This window comes from Lytechinus variegatus, chromosome 1 (genome assembly GCF_018143015.1).
Source record: "Lytechinus variegatus isolate NC3 chromosome 1, Lvar_3.0, whole genome shotgun sequence".
NCBI classification, from domain to species: domain Eukaryota; kingdom Metazoa; phylum Echinodermata; class Echinoidea; order Temnopleuroida; family Toxopneustidae; genus Lytechinus; species Lytechinus variegatus.
Window position 1 is genome coordinate 19700653 of NC_054740.1, and position 23389 is coordinate 19724041.

Below are 23389 nucleotides of genomic sequence, written 5' to 3' on the forward strand. Positions count from 1 at the left end.
GATGGGGCCAAGTTTAAAGCTACTGAAATCATTTGATTTAATTTGTTGATGCTAAAGTTGTAATAAAAAATGTTACTTATAACAAGTATTTTCTGGAACATCACATTGGGGATTGTTTCATGAAGAGTTTTGTGAGTAATTTGAACTGACAGATGTTATAAGCTACTGAAAATCCTTGCATCTGATTGGCTGAGAGCAAGGTAATCAGTGCAAATCACCGACTAAACTCTTCATGAAATGCTACCCAATATTCCTATCATACAAAATCTTTAATTATTGTCGAAAAGGAATATCAAAGTTACTTTTACTTAATTACCAAACATGATAACTGAAGATTTAAATTTCAAAATTTATATACTTTAGCAATTGAATGAACATTAAAAGGACCTGGTTAATTTTCTCTTTGGTTAGACATCACTTGAAGTTTAGTTCCTCGTGCAGAATGATATCATTCTGATCCTCAAAATATGTTTCCTAATACACCCTGTGATCTTAGATTCGGTGAAAATTTGCATAGTAATACCCTTGTTTTTTACAAATAACATCCATCATATCCTGTATAACATAGTCAATACTGTCAGATAACAATTCATAACGTTATTTTTCCCTAGGAACTTGGGGAGCCACATTGTTTTTTTAAAGTATGTTTATAAGACTTACATAATGGCAAACTCTTTGAGAAAAGTGTTCATAAATGTCAGGCATCAGATCCTAGGTAGCATTTCATGGGCCTAATTACCTGGGATAATAGTGACTGTATTATGCTTGTGCATGGGCCCATACATTCTCTGGCATACATGTAGATGATGCTGGATCTGCTAGTGAATTTGATTAGACTTTTTACAGTGATAGTTTCGTTAATTGATAGCCAGCCTTACTGAGCCTGTGATATTTCCTTGGCCAGTATAAAACAGGAGATGGTTGTAAACAAAACAACAAGATTACTTCCTAGCTAGAGAAACAAATTATAGACCTATGATGATGACTGTTCATGCAATAGATTCTGTCTTTATGTCACTGAAATGTAGTTCAACACTGAATAAATCACTGTATATCTTCTTTGCTTTACTCTTGTGTGGGTTATCAAGCTCATCCCGGGGTAGAAAAAACCTGGAAATAAAAAAATAACGAGTCATTCAATTATGTTTCGTTCTCAATATACGTTTAAAATAATTGAAGATATACTAGCAAGAAGATTATAACCTAGATTTCCATAAATGTACTTTGATAAGACCTGTGAGGTATACGGTACGGTAGTCAGTTATGAGGACCCACACTGCAAAAAATCTGGTTTGATTTAACACCAGCCCGGAATCTATATATGTCCACATCAGAGAAGTGTTAAACAACACCAGTTTCGTTTTGGTCTGAGACCAGATAGGTGTTGATGCAACACCAATTAGTATTAAAACAGCATCGGTTTGATTCCAAACTGGTGTTGTTTCAATTCTTCTCTGGTGTGGACATATTGGGCCTAAAGATTCCGGGCTGGTGTTAAATCAACACCGAAGTTTTTGCAGTGCATAATTGATTGCATTAATCTTATTTCAGATTAGAAGTGAAAATCAGATGTTCCAGTCTTCAGGCTTTTATCTGAATATAGGTAATGTCAATTTCAGCCTTTTTCAGTCTCGGTGAGTAAAACTGACTGGCATCCATGGATAGTACAATAGCTTGACTCTAAGTAAACTAAAAGAAGACATCCTTTTTAAGTAAACTCACATTCAAAAATGGTAAATCATGGGGGATTGAAATCATTTGCATGATAGTCATTGGCTTATCAGATGAAATCACTATTGTTAGACTAAACATAATAAAGAATGTTTTATAGTATGTTCTGATGTATAGAGGCTAATTTTCTTTTATACGGGGCCATTTTCCCTCGTTAATGTATATTTTTTCTGCCCATACCTGTTATCTGTGATGAATGCAGTATGGAACCAGAAGAAGAAAGCACAATTATCATAGTCCTCGGGTACTTTCTGTGGGAATCAAAGAAATTAGGATATGCACATAATTAGATTCTGATTCATGTGTATTCATTCAACCAACTGATGAATAAATGTCATTCACATGTAGGTACTCATTATTAATTTTGAAACATAATGGAAACAACAATTTTATGCAAAAATTAATCTCATTTGCAGGCACATGTCAATAAGATAAAAAATGAAATAGTGTACTATACTTCTCAGAAATTTTTAAAAACATATACATGTAATTGAGCCTTTTTAAAAAAACAAAATCGATGTCAAATAGAAAGATGATTGATCAAACTCTTTACCCAAGATATTGTATATAAATGTCAAGATGAATAAACTTGATTTGAAAAGTGAAAAGATTTGAAACAAAAATCATGAAAGTACGAGTTTGGTTTTGACCCATGGCAAAACTATAATGCTATTACTATACTAACCCTGCTTGTTGATTTGAATCTTATTTTGACATCACCATGAAGCAGCGGACAGTGTGTGATACGAGCTGATAGTGTGTCGGAAGAATGATCATATATACTCTGAGAGGGGAAAACATACATAAAACATTCTCAGATGTGTCGTTCAAATATCTGAGAAAATGTAGAATCGCCTATAAATCTAGTGGCAGTGCTACAGGGTGGGCAGGGGGCGGCCACCCTATGTTATTTTTTTTTCAAGTACAAGTTGTGAAAAAACGGGGAAACAAGAATAAGAGGAGGAAATGGAAGAAAGGAGTAAGAAGGCTAACAGAAAAGAGACAAGAGTCATGTATAACAAAAAAAAATGATATCATCGAAGTCTTGTTGGCTAGTTGGCCCCTAGCAATAAGCCTTGCACAGTCCCTGCTTAGTCAAATGAAGAAAAGAAAATACCGTTAGCAGGACCGGCAAAATAATCAAACTAAACTCAAATGTCATAATGATATAGAGGTAAAGATTAAATAAAGATAAAGATGAGAGTATGACTCAAAGACAACTATTGAAATACAGATCTTGTATTTTAAATGTTTTTTTTTTTAAAAAAATGGCCTCATTGATAGATAATGGATGGATACTAATAAGTTTTGAATAATTCAAATACTTTGCAGAAATATCATAATTATTTGTCAATGTGTGTGTGCTGTCTATCATGCGCCCGTCCGTATAATTTAATTTTAATAGACTCTCTTACACATAAAAGGACCCGGAGTTATTTATGGAATTGAAGCCAAATTGTGATAAATGTTGGAAATATATCTTTTAATATTGAAAATTTGAGCCAATATTTAAAATAAACAAGAAACGGTTCGTTCTTCGATCGTTTTACTTTCTTCCCTCTTGATGTGCCTTATTAGGAAAGTGTGCTCAAGCAGATGTAAAGTTATCCACAATATTGATATGTAATCTTAACGGGGATTTCCAAATTAATATGCACATAGTATTTTGCCTTAGGGATGTAAAGAAATCTGAATAACATAATTGGAACTTATTGTGTCTATTTAGACTAACCTGACAATTGAGTCCATTCTCAAATCTGCAATCAAAGACCTTCATGTTGTTTGTGATGATTTCAAAATAAAGATCCCTGCCATCTCCTTTACCTAAACCTGTACATGAAATGAAAAGAGGAACAATATTAGCCCCAACTTCGGATATTCAAGTTTCTTCAATGTAATTTCTTTTATGTCAATTTGATGTATTTTTATGTTAATGATGCAATCAAAAACATGTACATGAATAAAAAAATATAATCAATATGATAATAGGAAACACGATAGATTTAAAATTTGCATAGATATTTCCCGGGATACCGTCCGTTGTCTTTGAAATGATAACACTTTAATTTGAAATTACGTTGGACTGTATATGCACAACAATAGTAAGGCAAAACTCAGTTTTACAAATGACTTAAATCTGAAAGGTCAATAGCAGGAGCGGCGTGCACATGTTTTTAAGAAGTAAAAAGATGACAAAGAGGAAGAAAAAGATGAAAGTAAACTTTGAGGGGGAAAAAGAGAGGTATGGGACGTGTTAATCTATATAGCCCGTGTTACTCAACAGAGAAAATATAACATCACCTGTTTTGGACCGCCCCTGGTAAATGGGATTCTTAAAACAGTTTTCATTACGTGAGCATGAATTGAAAAATGAATAAAATTATTATTGCCACCAATTTTTGAAAATCAGAAATAATTGTCATATCAGTGGTTTAAATTTATTATTGAATAAACCAGATTTCTTAGTGGCATTATGTATTTCAAATTATTATCAAATATGGTAGCAACAATTTTATGAAACACCTAGATTTTAATATCTTACCGGCTAGATTTCTTATCCTGATATTTTCTATTATAAGATCCTTTGGTTCTGGAATTCTTCCTTCATATTTGAATTTTACTTGTTCAAAGTAATGGACATAGCGACTCTGTCATAGGAAAAGAGGAAAAAACGAATATGTCAATGAAACTTACAAAAATGAAAGAGTGGATATTTCTTGATAACAGATTACAGTGTTTTTTAGTAATGCTCTTTACCAGTGCTTGAAAATAGAAATCAAACAAGAGTGACAGTTGAATCTATTCCTTTCATCAGAACTTATCGTAATGAGGAGCAGAGTCCATACATTTATCTTTTTCTAATTTTGAAACATAGTAATAACATAAGCTGATTTTGGCAAATCTAATGACGGAACATCCAAGTTGAATTATTACAATGATAGTTTGGTGTGTAATATTGAAAAATTATTACATTCTTACAAAATGTAGGCAGTACGTTTTGGTATGAAATTGTCATTTTACACCACTGTTAATTTTTTATTTAACATTTTTAGATTTTGTTCAAAAGAATATATTTCTAGATCACTAAAAATAACTGAGAATTGATTTTATTAGTTATATCTGCATAGAAAAATAATCTATCTTGAAATATACTTTTTTGCACTTTTATAAGTGATTCACCTCTCAGTAAGATCTATATTAAAACAAATTGGTCGAATGGAATCTTGTTTCTATACCTGGCTTGGCGTTTGAACTCCTTGGAATTTATCTCCTTCATCTAAATCAGTTCTTCTGCTTCCAAAGAAATCAAGGCTTTCCTAGAGAGACCAAAAGTTGGAGAATATCCATGACTCACATTAGATCATTTAAGTGTGCAATTACAAATTAAATACTTGAAGTCAGACAATCTATATATATCATTACCCAAGGCTCATCTAACAGATTCGCAATATGATATAAACCAAGGTCCTTAGAAAAGTAGTTTTTTTTACAAAGGATGTATATTTCTGGTTTAAAATGATTGTCCGAGATAATCATTACAAGATTTACATGCATTTAAGCACTTAACAGCAAATTTGAATACTACAGAAGTATCAAAAGTAGCAGTAGTTGCAGTAGCAGCAGTATAATGTATAGTACTATCTACTGAAAATCAATCACACCTTTGCTGTATGAAACGCCTCACTCTCTAGTAACCACGTACACACTGCCGTTCCTGTTCGACCTGCACTCAGAAATACAATGGAAATAAAAGAAATAATGTTATGATAGTAAATCATGGATGAAAATATTGAAGATCGAAAGCAGTAGTTTCTAAATTTTGTTCTGACTTTCACTTAGTGTTTGATTGCAGAATTTTGATTATTTCCTGGATGCTTTCAAAGAAAGTATTTTTGAGTGTTATCAATAATTTATAAGCCACATTACTTTTCAGTATTATTTCAAATGATAATTAAAAATGCTCGATAATAATGATCCAGGACGGTTTCATATCAGTATCTTATTCGCAGTCTCAATTAGTTCGGCTGTTAAAGGTCAAGTCCACCACAGAAAAATGTTGATTTGAATAAATAGAGAGAAAAAAACTAACATAACACTGGAAATTTCATCAAAATCGGATGTAAAATAAGAAAGTTATGACATTTTAAAGTTGCTTATTTTTCACAAAACGGTGATATGCACAACTCGGTGACATGCAAATGAGACAATCGATGATCTCCTTCACTTACTGTTATTTGTTTATTGTTTGAATTATACAATATTTAATTTTTTACAGATTTGACAATAAGGACTAACTTGACTGAAATATATAGTATTATGCTTATTCCACATGTGCGCGAGGAATTGATTGTTTTTTTCACTTGACAATGAGGAGAAAATTAGAATATTTCATATTTCACGTAATAAAATACAAAAGAAATAGTGCGTTGATGACGTCATCAGTCTCCTCATTTGCATATCGACCAGGATGTGCATATAACTATTTTGTAAAATTAAGCAAAATTTTTAAATGTCATAACTTTCTTATTTGACATCCGATTTTAATGAGATTTTCAATGTTTTGCTTATTAGATTTTTCTCTTTTTAGTCAACCTTTGTTGGGGTGGACTTGTCCTTAAATAATAAGTAGAACTCATTTCCCCATTATAATAAATTCTATTTACATACCCTTTCCTCCTTTACAGTGAATAAAGATGACATTCTTAGGATCTGCTTCCATCCATTCTTTAGCAATCTTACTGAATCTTAACAATTCTCTGTGTTTAAGAAAATAAGAATATGAATATAATATATAGTGTCAATCAATTTATCAAAAAAGACAAAAAGGGAACTAACAACAATTAAAAATACTAAAACAAAACTCTATTTGTCATCTGCTAAGGGGACAAAGTAATTTTTGAGCAGTTCACCTTTACTTTGAAGTTCTTTGAAGAAAACCTTATGAATTTTTTTAGTAAATTCAGAGTTCAGACTACATTTAAAACAGCATTGTTAATTCATACATGTATATTCCTTCGGTATGTATGTGTTATTTATTCATGCTACCTCGTTGCTTCCATTTTTGCCAATTATAAATGGGGCATTGTAAACTTACTCATGCTGTGTTGATCTTGGGGAGCGTTTCAAGAAACATCTAATTAGTGATTTTCAGTGACAAATTTACTCATAGCCAATCAGATACAAGTATTTCAGTAGCTTGTAATGGTTGTCGTTGAATATGAATGATAAATCGCTTCATGAAACGTTTCCCCGATCGCTAGAAATCAGCAGGGTGGCAGCAGTGGGATATCCGCCAGCCATTATTGACTCTCACACTTATTCTTCACTTCAGACTTCCTCCTTTTAGCTCCTTTCTTCTTTCCCTCTCCTTCAGTGTTTCTCTATCTCACTTTTCAACTCATTTTCGCCCCCTCTCTATCTCACAATGTCGTACACCCTCTCACACGCACACACACACACACACATCCAACCAAAACATAGAGAACCATCCATTTCTCTCCCTGAATCAAAAGCACGTCCTCGTGCTCACCCCCCCCCCTCTCTCTCTCACACACACACACACACATACACATACACACCAACATGCACCCCATACACACACGCGCGCGCGTGCACACACATTTACTAAAATTAAAGTCTTTCTCAAGTTCTCACATCATGTAAAAGTTTACCATACAGTGATATCATTGAGAAAAATATGAATTTTCCACTTACTCTAGTTTAGGTACATTGTGGTCATCTGTTTGAACTCTGATGACCTGATGATTAAAGTAAGATTCATCATAATGTCTCTCACCTGAAAATGACGACAGATAAGACTTTTGAGATGAAAAAGATATTATAAATCTTTTAAACATATATATTTTTAATAATGAATAAATTCTAATAATGACATATGATATTGTTCAACAAATCCCCAAAAACCATGGTAGCTAGGGCACCGTGGATTCGGTATTGCTTTTACTGTAGGAAATTGTTATGAGACTTGGGCTTTTTTTATTCAACCGTTTTAATTTCATGTTATTTTGACGCGGAAACTGTATTTCGATATACCATTCATGCGGCGCCCTTTCTTTCCTCTCTCTTCTATAGAGCTTTATTTATCTTTTTACTTATAAATTATGTATCAATTTTATACTGACATGATTTCAGGTTATATTAGGAGTCAGAACTTTACCTTACCCCCTTTCATCTCTCACACACGTATATACAGCTTTATTTTCATGCCCTGTGTAAATATATGATTCATATTTATTTCGAACCATTAAGTTGCTAAAAGAGCTGAAACAAACCTTTTTACTACTTCTACTACTACTACTACTACTACTACTACTACTACTACTACTACTACTTCTACTATTACTACTACTTCACTACTACTACTACTACTACTACTACTAATGATACTACTACTACTAATGATACTACTACTACTAATGATACTTCTACTACTACTCCTTCTTCTACTATTTCTACTAATAATATTAATATACTCTACTAGTATGACTACCTTACATCATCATCACCACTGCCAACATCATCATCAGTATATGCATAAGTAACCACCATCATCATAATCATTATCATCGTTGATTTTGCATCATGCCTATTGAATAACTTACTACAGAGATTGAAGACTTTGTAATGGTCTGGATGTTTTGTGTTTAGAAATCGTGATACTTCAGATATTGGGTTCCTGTAGATTGACTGCTTTCCAGATGAAGGGAACGATGATGCTATGATTCGATCTGAAAGACGAAACAGAGTAAATAAAATAGAATAAACATCGATAAAATATAGAAACTGAAATATCTATGATTGTACATCAGCTTTAGCGAACACTAACGCAACAAAATAGTGGAGTGCTTTCAAAATATTTTAGTGTTTTGGTCTACTCTTTAATGGTAAGATGTGATTCACTAAAATATGGGACAATGATGAGAAATATGAATCTGCTTTAAAATAACTCTACACAAAATGTTGAAGTTCATCAAAAGCAGAGCACAGCCTACTACTAGGGTTTAATACATCCTTTGTGTATTAAACAGTCTGAGAATCGGATGTGAGTGGGAGAGACAAACCGAAATTAGGATGAATCGGAGATGTCGTATCCTAGTCAATTTTCTTCCCTGCGGCAATCAGGAAAATGACAATTTTCAGAACAAGTGTGCAAGGTATTATGATAGGTTTAAATAGGGTCTATATAGCTCACTATTCCGGAGGTTCGATATCCCGAAGGTTCGTTATTCAAAAGTTTCGATATTCCGAAGGTTCATTTATCTATAGGTTTATAATCCAGGAAAAAGGAATAGAGAATCGTTATTCTTTCTCCGAAAACGAATAAGGATCGCTATTTCTAAAGTTTGATAGGCCGAAAATGAAGCAAAAGTTTGTATAGTTCATTATAGTTATTTTCGTTATTACGATCTTTTATTTCATTTTCGGACTTATGAACCTTAGAAATAATAAGCCTTATTTTATTTTCGGATGAACCGTAACTGAGCCACATAAGTTCAGATTATATCCCTGTTTTATTTACGCTATAACGATAGTCTTGGTGTGTTTCGGAATAAGGGAACATTAATTCTCCGTTTTTTTGTCTCACCTGCGAAGCAAAGTGAGACTATAGGCGCCGCTTTTCCGACGGCGGCGGCGGCGTCAACATCAAATCTTAACCTGAGGTTAAGTTTTTGAAATGACGTCATAACTTAGAAAGTATATGGACCTAGTTAATAAAACTTGGCCATAAGGTTATTCAAGTATTACTGAACATCCTATTAGAGTTTCATGTCACATGACCAAGGTCAAAGGTCATTTAGGGTCAATGAACTTAGACCATGTTGGAGGAATCAACATCGAAATCTTAACCTGAGGTTAAGTTTTTGAAATGTCATCATAACTTAGAAAATATATGGACCTAGTTCATGAAACTTGGACATAAGGTTAATCAAGTATCACTGAATATCCTGCATGAGTTTCACGTCACATGACCAAGGTCAAAGGTCATTTAGGGTCAATGAACTTTGGCCGAAGTGGGGATATCTGTTGAATTCCCATCATAACTTTGAAAGTTTATGGATCTGATTCATGAAACTTGGACATAATAGTAATCAAGCATCACTGAAAATTTTGTGCAAGTTTCAGGTCTCATGATTAAGGTCAAAGGTCATTTAGGGTCAATGAACTTTGGCCGAATCGGGGGTATCTGTTGAATTACCATCATAACTTTGAAAGTTTATTGGTCTAGTTCATTAAACTTGGACATTAGAGTAATCAAGTATCACTGAACATCCTGTGCGCGTTTCAGGTCACATGATCAAGGTCAAAGGTCATGTAAGGTCAATGAACTTTGGCCATGTTGGGGTTTTTCGTTGAATAACCATTATATCTCTGTAAGTTTATTGGTCTAGTTCATAAAAAGTGAACATAAGAGTAACCATGTATCACTGAACATCTTGTGCGAGTTAGAGTAGTATTCAAAGTCAGCACTGCTGCTATATTGAACCGCGTGATGCAGGTGAGACGGCCAGAGGCATTCCACTTGTTTTTATTTCTCAGTCAGTATACCAGTTATGATTAAGATTCTTAACTTACCAGTTACATAAGTTAAATCGAGATCAAAGCCATCTTGCAAATATCTTCTTTTATTTTCAGAAACCTGAAATTTTGAAAGGTAATCAAAAGCATTTATAAACCTACAGGCAACATTAACAGATTCCATTATAACTTTCTAATATTCAATTCAATTGAAAGAATGGATCATAAATCATATTCCTGATCATGTAGCTAGTAATAACTTCAATAAAGGATGATGAATACATAAATATCAACGTTATAAATATGCATTTCCAAATATTAGACCATTCAAATACTATCATGCTTGCCACGGTTGGTGATCGGGGAGGGGGGGGTGTCTCCCCTCAATTTTGCACAACAGCTTAACACGCTTGTGGGAGAGAGTCATCTTGTCCAAATAGACATGATAGTTGGACCAAAAATCTCAAGAAATAGCCGCACACGATGCCTTTGTTATAAACAATGATGGAGAATTTTTTTACGTCCCCACATTGTATGTTGTCACATCTTCTATGCCCTCACATCACATACACTATCAGTTAATAGTGTCCTCTTTGTAATCATGATTACTCATGCAAAATCATTATCATAATATGATTACAACAAAACATTGGGAGTTGTACTGCGTCACGGATTCTTCATACTGAGAGTAAATTAGATTGCAACCTTACCAACTTCCTCGAGGCTTTTGTAACATGCCTTCTCTCACTAATAAGTCTGCCAAACATCACCACTCTTAGTACACGACACACCATGATAATTCTGGTACAAACAAGAAAAAATATATTATTTGTAAAAAAAGGTAAACAATAATATGAATAATATCAGTTAAGTTTTAAACGCTTTGGGTTAGGAGATTAAGTATGATAAAGACCTAATTACGACAGCAAATGTGTATCATACACTCTTAAAAATGTTGGGTAACATACTGTAACTATTGGTTAAAACTTTGTTCAATTCTGGGTAGTTTTAAACCAATAATGTGTGATTTGGGTGAAAACTACACAGTATAGGTTAAAAACTACCCAGAGTCGGATACATTTTTTAACTAATGGTTGTGTGGACAGTATGTTGCCCAACATAGTGTAACATTTGTAAATATTGCATAGAATTCACAAGCTGTGGAAACGGAAATCTCTTAGAACGTGATTATGATTATTAACAGATGCATTTTTTATTATACAAATTTATACAAATTGCGTATAATAATTGCACATGTATGATATGGGTTAATAGACACATGCATATAAACAGACATGTGTAGTTGAAATGAATATATAAAACAGTTGTAAATGATATGTCCTATCATGGTTTCAAATGACTTTCTACCCAAGCAATCAGCTGATATTAATCAACACAAATCAAAACGTTCCCTTTTTGTGGTTTATACCGACCGAAATTAAAGTTTCTGTAGTTATCCCAGTATACAAGAATTTTCTGGAGTGTCTTGCCAACTCTTCTCTAAAAGGAAATTACTTAATCATCCGGTGAAAATATTGTTCATAAAAATATTTGTTTTGGATAAAATGTGAAGAATATGAGGATGAAATAAAAATCAATTAATAGCTTGGTCCACCGTTGTCGTGGATATTAATGATGAAGATGTTACCTAGCATTCCGTAGAAGCTTGGATTAAAATCTGAAAATATTAAGATTTTTTCACTAATGCAAATAGAACACGATGAGACAGAATAGGGAAGCCCATTTTAAAGATTTATTAAACAATGAAAGTAATTTTCTTTGTTGGTAGTCTGATGATAGCCTCATACTTGATAAAATACACCATAAATCAAGGGTTAATGGTCATTATGATAAATGAGAGAAAATAATTTATGTCTGGTTACTCTTTTTAAAGATTGATACGAGCTCTTATTTTTGCAGGATGAATTTGATTGTCACTTGATAAACTTGAAATATAGAATAATTAGTGTTTGCATAAACCTCTCGAGGTCTCTAAACATGAGTGATGTTCCATCAAAACATTAATCAATTCTGACGAGTCACATGACTTCAATACAGAGTGGAGTTTGCCTCTACACGTCTTTGTTTTACACTTCAATACATTGTACATATTAGAACATGAATAACACCATAGTAATGCTTCTGCATTCTTGTGCTTTCACTTTACACATTAACCTGATCATTAATTATTGTATTAAGCGCGATATAAATGTTTATTATTAGTATTATTAATGACACATGACATAAAACAAAACCACATCATTTTTATTTGTTCTTATTAATGAAAACTTCAACTACTTGTGCCGATATTATATAGATACAAGGTTGGTAAAGCAATATCTCGCAGTAGTGAGTTGACAATTCTTGCAGGATTTACTAAGAAGGAAATGATTTGAAAGAATCCATGCATTGGCGTGTAACAGTCAGGAAGTCTGGTTTTAAGATTTGCTGAAAGTGTCTCACAAGTGACTTAAAAACTGTCATCAATTCTTCAGATGCATGTGATTGCGTATGACACCGTCACACTGGTTGAAACCATTTCAGAACAGATCAAGACCAGTACGTGATTACCAATGTCATACCATCGGTCGATCTGGGGTCGGTTTCATTTGGTGTGACTGTATCATTACTTTTATACACTTTTATAGAAACTACGTACTCTCAAAGATTCCCACCGCGTGTTAAAGTGGATTGCATGTAAATTTCATATCTAGAGTAAAATGATTATCGGATAGCCTCAAACAGTATGAGTTGAATTATTAAACTATTCGAAAGAATTATAAGTTAACTTTATGCAAGCATCGGGACTTTACAGCCACCAGGACGACTTATTTGATGTCGGGTTAGAAATAAATCATTTTGAACTTCGTACTTGATATCAGATAGACGAGCGTCAGGAACAAACAAGCTGTGGGATACCGTATGTTTTCATTCTTGTAGGGTTGTTATGCAAATTGAAGTACAACCAATCTAATAATATGATTTTTTGTATAATTTGTGATTGAAGAACACATTTCCTTCGATCTGTGCATGAATATGACTTAAATATCAAATGAAACCCATACATCTTAGCAAATTGAGTTACTTTTAGGCATGTTTGTAGGGCACTCTATGGCTTACGTCCACTACTTTTAAAAACAATTTAAAACAATATACTTACTTTCCTACGTCCGAGTTAGCGCCTGTGAAGTCTGCTATGACATAGGTCCATGTTACTGATCCAGTGATGACTACGATAGCTAGATCTAGTAAGTCCAGTTTATTGTGAAAAAATTCTGACCTGTAGAACAATTATTTCACAAGGAGAATGTGATTTAGCGAATTAAGGCAATCATAATCAACCCCCAATGATCTGAAATTCAATAACTGCTCTTTATATTAATATCTCTTTTAGAATAATTAATACATTATCTCTTCTACTCTTTTTTACTTCTCCTCTTGCCCATCTTCTTCATTCTCTTCATCTTTCATTTCTTTCGGCTGTCCTCCTAGATCATCGTCCATGATCGCAATTCTGAACAGTGGCGTAGAGATATGTGTGTGTGTGTGTGGGGGGGGGGGGGTTCTTGTTTCGCTCGCTCGAAACTTTGTATAAATTTAAGGTGATACGTCATCCAGCCCCCTCAAAATTTGTGGCTCACTTTGCCACTGATTCTAAGGATTTTGTTATTGCTTTCTTCTCCTATTACTATTTAGAGCAAAGCATACCATCATCATAATCGCATTCGTTGCTGTCATTATCATAATCTTTGTCATCATCATCATAATTACCATCATCTCCACCACCATCACCACCATCATCATCATCATCATCATCATCACCATCACCACTATCACCATCATTACAATCCTTACTTTCCGGACTGCAATCATAATCGTCATCATCACCAGCATCAATGTTCATCTTTTTTCTCTTTTTTACTTTTCCCATCATTCGTTTCATATCATATATCCCTTAAACATGTCACTTACCCTTTGGCAAAGATCCTTAGACATATTTCAATGAAGAAGTAGAACCAGATACACAGTGAGAAGATATCATAAATCTCCAGAGGTGCTTCTTGTTTAGGGTCAATGATGATATCAACAATGACGATGATGATATCCACAAATACTAATACTACTCCAATTAATCTGATAACAAAATAGAATCATAATAAAAGTATATGATAGTATATACAAATGAGTCTTTGAAAATATTGCAAGCAGTGTCCCCAAATGATAATGAATGGGTAAAAATCTCTATGTTCAGCACTAAAAATTTAACGTTCGGCATGTAACTCGAATAAACTATGAGTGAACCGATAGGTAAGGACCATACGTAAAGTGAAATGAAGTATATATAGATTAAGAAACCAATTTGTTGATTAAAATTCCATAAGCATTAATAATCTCCATTTACAGTTATTGCTGAAAAAAAAATCATCATCATAATCAAATAAGATTGCTGTAGTACACAAATTCAGTTGGCATTTTCTTAAAAGTTTAAAATATTTCTAGGGAGAAACCGGGTATATATTATATATATATTGAGGCCATCGTCAACATCAGGCAGGTCGCTCATGACGACGGTCTCCTGCGTTCTGAAATTCAGTTAAATAATATTTTTCATATACTTTTTTATATTCAGAAAGAGATTGTAAATGACACGTGTGTCTAAATTAATGTATATATATGTAAAATCTATGTAATAATTGATTATGTTGTATTATGATGAACATGTGGAACGCAGAAATAAATTTCATGCAAACAAACAAATATATATATATTTATATATACTGTTACAAAATTATAAATTTACTGTAAAATAAATTCATTATTGTTTACTTACCTCACTGCTAAATGCTCTACAAATCTCCTAACTTTTAACTGGGCTTTCCTGTTTGAGAAGGAATAGAAAACCAAAACTGATTCATCCTCCTGAGTTATTTCGGGCTTAGGAGACATATTTTTCCAAAGAAATGTGAAATATGTAATCCATGACTCACTTTGAAACATAATTAAATACTTTCTACATAAGCACAGGCCTCTATTTAGATTCATGTACATTTACGGTGAGTAGGCATCAGCAAAAGTTTACGCTTTGTAATATACTACATAATTATTCTGAAATGTGTGTGTGTGTGTGATGAAGACAGTTTTATATGATTAATGTCTATATCACTTTACATATAGGCATAGATCAATAAAAGTTTACATCTACACATTATTTCTGCAATATTATAAGAGTTAATAAATTGAATATTAGTCTTGGATATTTTTCCTTATTAAGATTCCCTTCGATTCATTCACTTGAGTCGTTTTCTGAAAAATAATTATTTTTCATTTTGCAAGTAAGACACATAAAGATTGAAAATAGACCCAAATCAGTTGAAGTGTAATTAATGAACACTCGAATTCCGCATTTGATTTGTTGTATAATCTAAATAATTATTTTAGACCTTAAATGACTTAATTCAAATATTCGGTGTTAAATTATAAAATAAACATTCGATTGGTGACTAGATACGGTCATTCTGGATTCATTTTAAATCCATGACATTTAGAGTGTAGATTTGCATTCCTTCATAAATATAAACAATGGTTAAAAGATCTGTCACATTAGTGTATAAAGTAATTTTCGTTCTTTAAGCTAGAGATATTATGAAAATAATTATTGCAACAAAAAGTCATACAATTTCTATATAGTTAGGTAAATGAGGCAATTTATTCACTTTGGATATGATACCTCTGAAATCTGGATAAACTTATCAGGCCTATAACCATGAGAATAAAGCGATTATAAACCACAAAGCTATATATATATTTAGGTCAGATTGAACGTTCTTAATGACCATATTGTGACCTTTCATTCACAACAACCCGCAAATACATATCCAAGAGTGTTGAATTTATGAAGACGTTTTCGGATTAAGATAATTCTATGATATATTTACGTCAAAACCTTTCTCAGTATGGTCATCAAGGTGACCTGGAATCTATATTCGATATTAGGCATGCACATTCTTGCAGTAGCGTAAATAACCTGCAGGATAAAGGCATCCCAACCTTTTTTTCTTATTAAACATAAAAATCCGATTGTCTTGTTTTTATTTCATATAAATGGGAGATACTAAACTTCCAGGATAGAGTGCTACACTCACACAAATACGTCATTTTGCTTTTTTTTTCATTTTTTTCTCAGCGCTGAATTTTGAATATACTTCGAAATTAGGTATATTAAAATAGTATTTATCTTTTGCACGGGAAAGCACTAGCTAACTAGTCAAGAATTGTTTCTTTGGTATCTTAGTGAACTTTCCTGAATATCTGGATTATTCGAGGACTGGCGTTTCCACAAGCAACGCATACAGAGAGTATCACTAAATAATTAATTTGGAGGTTCCCTTGCGCGCTTTAGTCACTCGCAGTTTTTTTTTCTGTAGTCGTGCAACATATAATTGTCGTTTCCTTACGCCACACGTATACCTGGTGAACAAATACTGCTAAAGTCAATATAAGCTTATCTACCACTACAAATAGGTATATATCTCGTTATTTAATTCACATTACCGTATCAAGCTTTCTAGGTCAGTATCCTTTTATTTTTCTTTTATAATTCTTTTCTTACAGAACAATAAAAAAAATCATAGATAATCAAAGTCATAATTACTATGTGATATATTTGAAAATTAGTTACTGTAATCTTTTAAAGTGCCCTTTTCTAAAAAAAAAAAAAAAAGAAGACATTATAAACGATGTGAAAACTGTCAAAATTATATTTCTTTGTTGATAAAAGCCTACTCATTGATATTGACATGTACTGTCACAAAATGCATGCAATTATATGGGGAGTGTAAATAAACAACAAAAACACCACATGCTTTGATAAAAGTGACATCAGCGTTAGACGTGCTATAGGATATGAAAATATGGGATACAAGGTAAAGAAAATGTATTGAATATTTCATTTTAAATTTGAATTGACAAATCATGTAAGAAAAAAAATCAAGAAGCTAGTATGGTGCGAATCAAGAGAACATTTTATTTTTTTATATTGTCATTTGTCCATTTTAATTGACCAACTAAAGTATTACCCAGTCTTGTTAACCAATGAGATGGATAGTGTAAAGAAAATTCCCTTTTATATTAATGTTATTCATGTAACAAAGGCTCAATGGATCATATCATTATTCTCAAATGTTGGCAAATTAAATTGTATATTACAAGAATCAGCATCCAACAATGATTGTGATCACGACAGTGACATTTGATTGGTATATCATATTGCAGCTACACGATGTGGTAATATGATCCGATAATTATATCCCAACCAGGGATGATATCCAAATCACCACAGAGATTATCGTGCTCTGGATATACAGTTCAATTCGTAGAGATTATCTTCTGCATGTGCACAATAGCATACGGTATTTTAATAATTTAATTGGTTTCTTTCCAATTTTTTTATAACTTTACTATCCAAATTGATAATTATCACACAAAAATCATATAAAAAAGCTTATTAAATCAAGTAAGTTCAATCATACCATTACAATAAATGCCTTTGTATTGATTTAATTCATATTGTAAGCATGTTCATATTCTAAATTTAACAAACAATTATCAAAAAATGTATGCATTTCCTTTTGTTTACATGTACATTCGAAATGCGTCATTATACAATGTCACAAATAATAATAAAACCGTTTTATTTGTAATAGTAAAATCGTCTTTAAATACGTGTATATTTTCGAGGCAACATTAGCTAAATTAGAGGACACAAATGATTTTCATAACACAATTATATACTGTATCTTGTATCATTATGACGGAGGTCATCTTCTTTGGTTTTCCAATGTTGATATTATAGGAACAACGTAGGCCTATATACTGTCTGATTCTAGCTCTCACAGCTGATAAAGTGCAGATGCATGAAATATCACCGAATGAGGAGATTTTTCATTTCTTTAAGGAAATAGTCTCCTTCCTGAGTGGATGGGGTTTATAACCCGATTTGTATTATATCAGGAAACTATACAAACTCTTAGAAGTTGCGTTTATATATTATGAGGCTAACCTGTGGCAAGTCATATCGAAGGAAGTTCCTCATTCAAATGGTTCCTCTCTTAAGCGTCTAAATTCCATTTTTTTATATTCTTAATATACAATATTTTATAGAGTCTTGGAGTCCTTTCTTCATGATGACCAGGCATGTATGACAAAGACTGACTAATGTATTTTGAGCAAAGGATCAAGATCGAATATCCAAATTAATTTGTTAACCAAAATATTGCTGTTAAAGTATGTTTATTATTTCTATCGCTGTTTGGACACTAAATGCGTTTTTTTATAGAGAGATATATGTTTTGACTAAATTTTTGAGAATTTGCACCTTTGTTCATCTTCTTAATCTCTGTAATACCTTTAGTTTATGATGTATCTACATGTATCTATTTGTCAAACAATGAAGGTCCTTATAAAAGAATAAGAATTGGATTTGAGGAAAAATGGGGAAATTAAAAGTCGATGATCATAAAGCAAGGCCGGTGACTACCGAGGGCTGATGTATACTAACTAAAGAACATATCAGTAAAAAAACATTGATATACAAAGTACATGGTTAATTTCTTAGCTTAAGTGATCTTTATTCGCATTGCTCACAGCTGTTTTCAGAACTATGACTCACTGAACTGAACTGATCACTGTATGATCTGTGTTGTAGTGGGGGCATAGATCTCTTAACGCTCAACGTGTAGAGTACATTATCATGTAGACATAATGATGCACATTCAATGTAGCAATATGCTCTTAGCTTGTGGTGTTATGAATCATTACTTACAAATATGATTCGAAATTATGTTCAATCTTTATGGATATCAGATATGTGTGCCTAACGAAATACAATCTAATAAATATAAAAGGTTTTTGAAATTCTTTAATATCGTGATAACGAAAACATTAAACAAAGGAGACATTTTTGGAATAAAAATGTAGTAATAAAATAAGGATGAAATTAACAATGATGGTAATAATGATAATAATAATTATCATTATCATTGCTATAAGTATTATAATAATAAGTAGCGGTGGTGGTAGTATTATCATTAGTAGGAGTAGTAGTAGTAGTAGTAGTAGTAGTAGTAGTAGTAGTAGTAGTAGAAGTAGTAGTAGTATAATTAGTATAGGTCATCATAATTGTTTCATAAATGTGTGACATAATTGTCAAAAGGAGTCTGCACGATATTTGACCTTTTTGTATTTTTCATTTCTATCATTAGTCGTTGCTTACACCGAGATAGGTATGATTAATTAAACATATTTTTTAAGTAAGACTTCCTTACAACACATGCAACGGTTCCAACATTTTTTTTTCCTTTTCGATGGGGTAATTCCGATTTCATTTTGGTATTTGTTACTGATTCAAAGTTTTAAAGTATTTATTCATTAATTTATCTATTTCGTTTTATATCAATGTAATTAATTTTAATACTGTTTTAAATTGGGACCCTGCATGTATCACATTTAAAAAACACATGGAAATATGAACATTTACATTCATTTACGTAAACATACAGTAAAACTTCTGAAAACAGAAAGGGAATACTCACGCTAAATTTGTCAGAGGTATTTGTTTGTTTCCATTATTAAGGACCTGTACACTGCCCTTTGTATCTACGATTGGTACTTTGCACTCATCTGAAGATTTCTTACATCTAGTCTCCTCTCCAGCCACTTCCATCGGAGATCCATCAGAATTCTGTACAGGGATAATGAAATGATATATTTCAATATATTGATTGGTATGCAGTAACACATGATAATAAAAAGTAACTTCGAGTCTAAACCGTTCTTTCTAGTAAGCATGTGGGGTATAAAATGCCATTTGTCAAGAATCTAAATAAATGCATATGCATTCATTCTGATTTTTCTTAGATATGCAGATTTTTCATAGAAAAGGGGAAAAGAGAACAATTAAATAATTGTACGCATCAATAAGTCTATGATTGTTGGGAGCAGATGAAAAATTATTAGGTCTACAGTAGTAGTAAAAAATAAATGTACATGAGGGTTTTTATCGAAATGTTTCAAAACGATTATGAGTAAATGTTTGATAATTGATTATCATGAGCTCTCTAATGTAAGAATGAGAAATTATCATGTTTAACATTTGTCTGGTTTAATAATCGATGTATTTCCTGTGTAAATACTCGATTAGAAATTCTCAATTAGAGAAGTAAATTTCATTTTAACTACCGGTACGTATGTTGTTCGACAACATAACCATAATACATGATATAACATAAGAGAAACTAATATTGCATTCTAGACCAGCTTGCTTTTTTTAAGTGGATTGGAAATACAAAGATCGGTTTTAATGATGGTAAACAAATCTTTATCAGGAAATCAATAAACGTTACCCATTAGATTAATGAAACATCGGTCAGAGGGCATTTACTAATTACACAGATAAATGACAGGAATTCTTTATAGTTACTCTACCAATGATAGTGATTATAAACATGATAACTCTGAAGTACACTGCATATGAATGTAGGCCCACTTGTACACCACTGAATTCTATATAATTTATCTAACAAACTATGACTTAGTTGACAGGTCAATCATACCAAATTGTAAATGTGAATATGAGTTTTAGAAGATATATTAATAATGATCAATATGTTTTATCACCACACTGAACTACTTATACGTGATTAGATTATGCCCATAAGAACATAAAATAATCATGATTTTAAGAATAAGAAATGTTTTCAAAAAGTGAAGTTAATAAGTTTACTCAATTTAAAAACTTAATAACTATTTCCAACATGGCAAATATAGGTTTTGTTCTTTCATCGAAGGAATAGTTCAGAGAATTACTTCAGAATAAAGTACTCAATCAAATATACTTGCCAATAACATCTTTCTACTCCGATAAAAGCAGAACAGAATAGTTTTAAAAGGCACCAGCACTATACACCACAGCACCAACTACATTGAGAGCCTACGCGTTGACGATGTGAGCTATAGCATATAATGTGGTTTTGATAGTTTCGGAAAGTGTGGGGTGAAAGTCATGACATTTGATCAGACTAAGGGATCAAAATATTTTAAAAGTGCATCGAGAAAGATTCGCATTGAGCAGGATGTCCAGGATATAGACTGTTGATAGCATGTTCTCATATCATTCAAGTCTGCATGGTTTTTCATTTTATAATAACAATCCATATTCAACCTAATCTCAATCATGCACAGAACTTGACAGAAGCTAAATGATGTTGCGTTGTTACTTTAAGTAAATGTTTTCAAGGCCCCGTTCAAGGCATTGTTTATTTCTAAAATATGAAATTATTATTCTATCTCTGTTTTCACTCCACTGGCAACGAGGACAGTATGGAGATACAATCAATTAGAGAAGCGAGTGCATCTCTTATCGGTTCATTCCTCCTCAAACACAATTCCAGCCATTTTTTAATCAAAAATAAGTTACTGTTTAATGAGCAGGTCATTAATTTGGTAAGACCGGCAACAATAGGGAGAAGTTGTTTTGAATACTGTCAAATCGCGGTCAATCTGTTTTCCCTTTTACTAATAACTCACAGTTAATTACCCTTTAATTTTATTATTCGTGTGAATTCTGATGTATAAGTATTTAAAGTGCAGTATATCATCTGACAACCTATATGTTACTGTTTACATAATATTTGTAGTAATTATTTATTTGGTTCCATTATCGCTAGTTCGCAAGTACTTATTTATTTCATGCATTTTTTTAGTTGAATTGAGGTGAATTAAATCGAGTGAAAATATCACTTGATCGCTTCTCTCATCCACTCTTCTAGATTAAGTGGTCATTTTGGGATTGCATGATGGGGGCGTCATTCCGGCGCGATAACCTAAAGTCTAGATATACGCCACCGAGGTTGCATTCACAATCCACTTAGTAAACTCTTTGGTACAAATTGGCTTACAATGAAGATACATATTCATAGAAGTATCAATTTAGCCTCCTCTGTCGTTTTACCTTTCCAATGCTGCATTGATGTACACTTGAGTTATTCTCTGGCTGGTTGTCGTCTTCATAGCGAGGATTCTCATAACCATTCATATTGATTTCATCAGGGACGAGTACAGCACTCCCTTGCATGCCGAGGTCGCTCTCTGTTCCGTCGTCGACATCGCTGTTGTTGTTGTAGAACTGGGTGTATTTGCTCATGTTTGTAGCTTGGTGTGCAGGAGGAAAATAACAAACGTCTTCCTGAGTTATTCTATAGACAATGGAACAATGATCCCCTCCCCTCATCTCCCTCCCGTCTGTCCCCTCTCTCTCTCTCTCTCTTTGTCTCTTTCTTTCTCTATCTCTCTCTCTCCCTCTCTCTGTCCCTACTCACAGCTTGCGTCAAACAACTGAGGCATTACTCAAGGAAGATACTAATTAGAACAGCCCAGAGAAAGGGGAACGAAAGAGACTACCACCTTTATTGCCTGTCTGTGTGATAATTACGGGGATAATTAACCAATTTTCTTATGATATTCCACATATATGAAGAAATAGATTAATAATAAGAACATGATAATATCTGTATGCACATTTATATTTTTAAAATTATTTTTTCTATTAAGCTTATATAGGACACGAACCGGACACGAATCATTGTTGTTAATCACAGAAAGATAGTGTCCGCCCATATTTTTTTTTCTTGGGGGGGAACACTACAATTGGTTAACTAGGTCGTAAAATTACTAAATGCATTACCTTGCCTCAGGAAGAAAACGAATTACATGCAAGCACAGTATGCTAATAAACACATTTACTAGATTTAATATAACATCTATACAAACTAAACACAGATTGGTTACGTCTGTCCTTGTTTCTCATGACATGTTTTTCAGCTTAAAGCATCTACGTCATGCAATGCACTTAATAAAGCCGGTAGGACCCCAGAACGACTAATGATATATTTCTAATAACAAAATAATCAATAACTTACCTAATTACTTGTCAGTATTATTATAAAATCACCATATTCGTAGCAACTGTAAAGATGAATATAGTCCTAAATAGTTCAATCCAGAAGTGTGCGATCATACAACTTCCTATATGCAATAAGATCTTGATCCCATTGACTATACCCAT

The 23389-nt window shown here is 32.7% G+C and overlaps 1 protein-coding gene across 1 annotated transcript; it reads right to left on the reverse strand.

Annotated features, from left to right (window-relative positions):
* Positions 1–23389, reverse strand: LOC121408491 (phosphatidylinositol 3,4,5-trisphosphate 3-phosphatase TPTE2-like). The gene is made up of 18 exons (XM_041599976.1): positions 23244–23389; positions 22277–22476; positions 19860–20008; positions 15101–15148; positions 14242–14403; positions 13430–13549; positions 10980–11070; positions 10327–10390; positions 8355–8480; positions 7447–7528; positions 6400–6488; positions 5394–5455; positions 4968–5048; positions 4274–4379; positions 3464–3561; positions 2417–2515; positions 1912–1982; positions 1–1110 (listed from the first exon to the last, which is right to left on the reverse strand). Exons 2-18 carry the CDS (start codon positions 22466–22468, stop codon positions 990–992), a joined length of 1761 nt encoding a protein of 586 aa, XP_041455910.1. The 5' UTR covers positions 22469–22476; positions 23244–23389; the 3' UTR covers positions 1–989.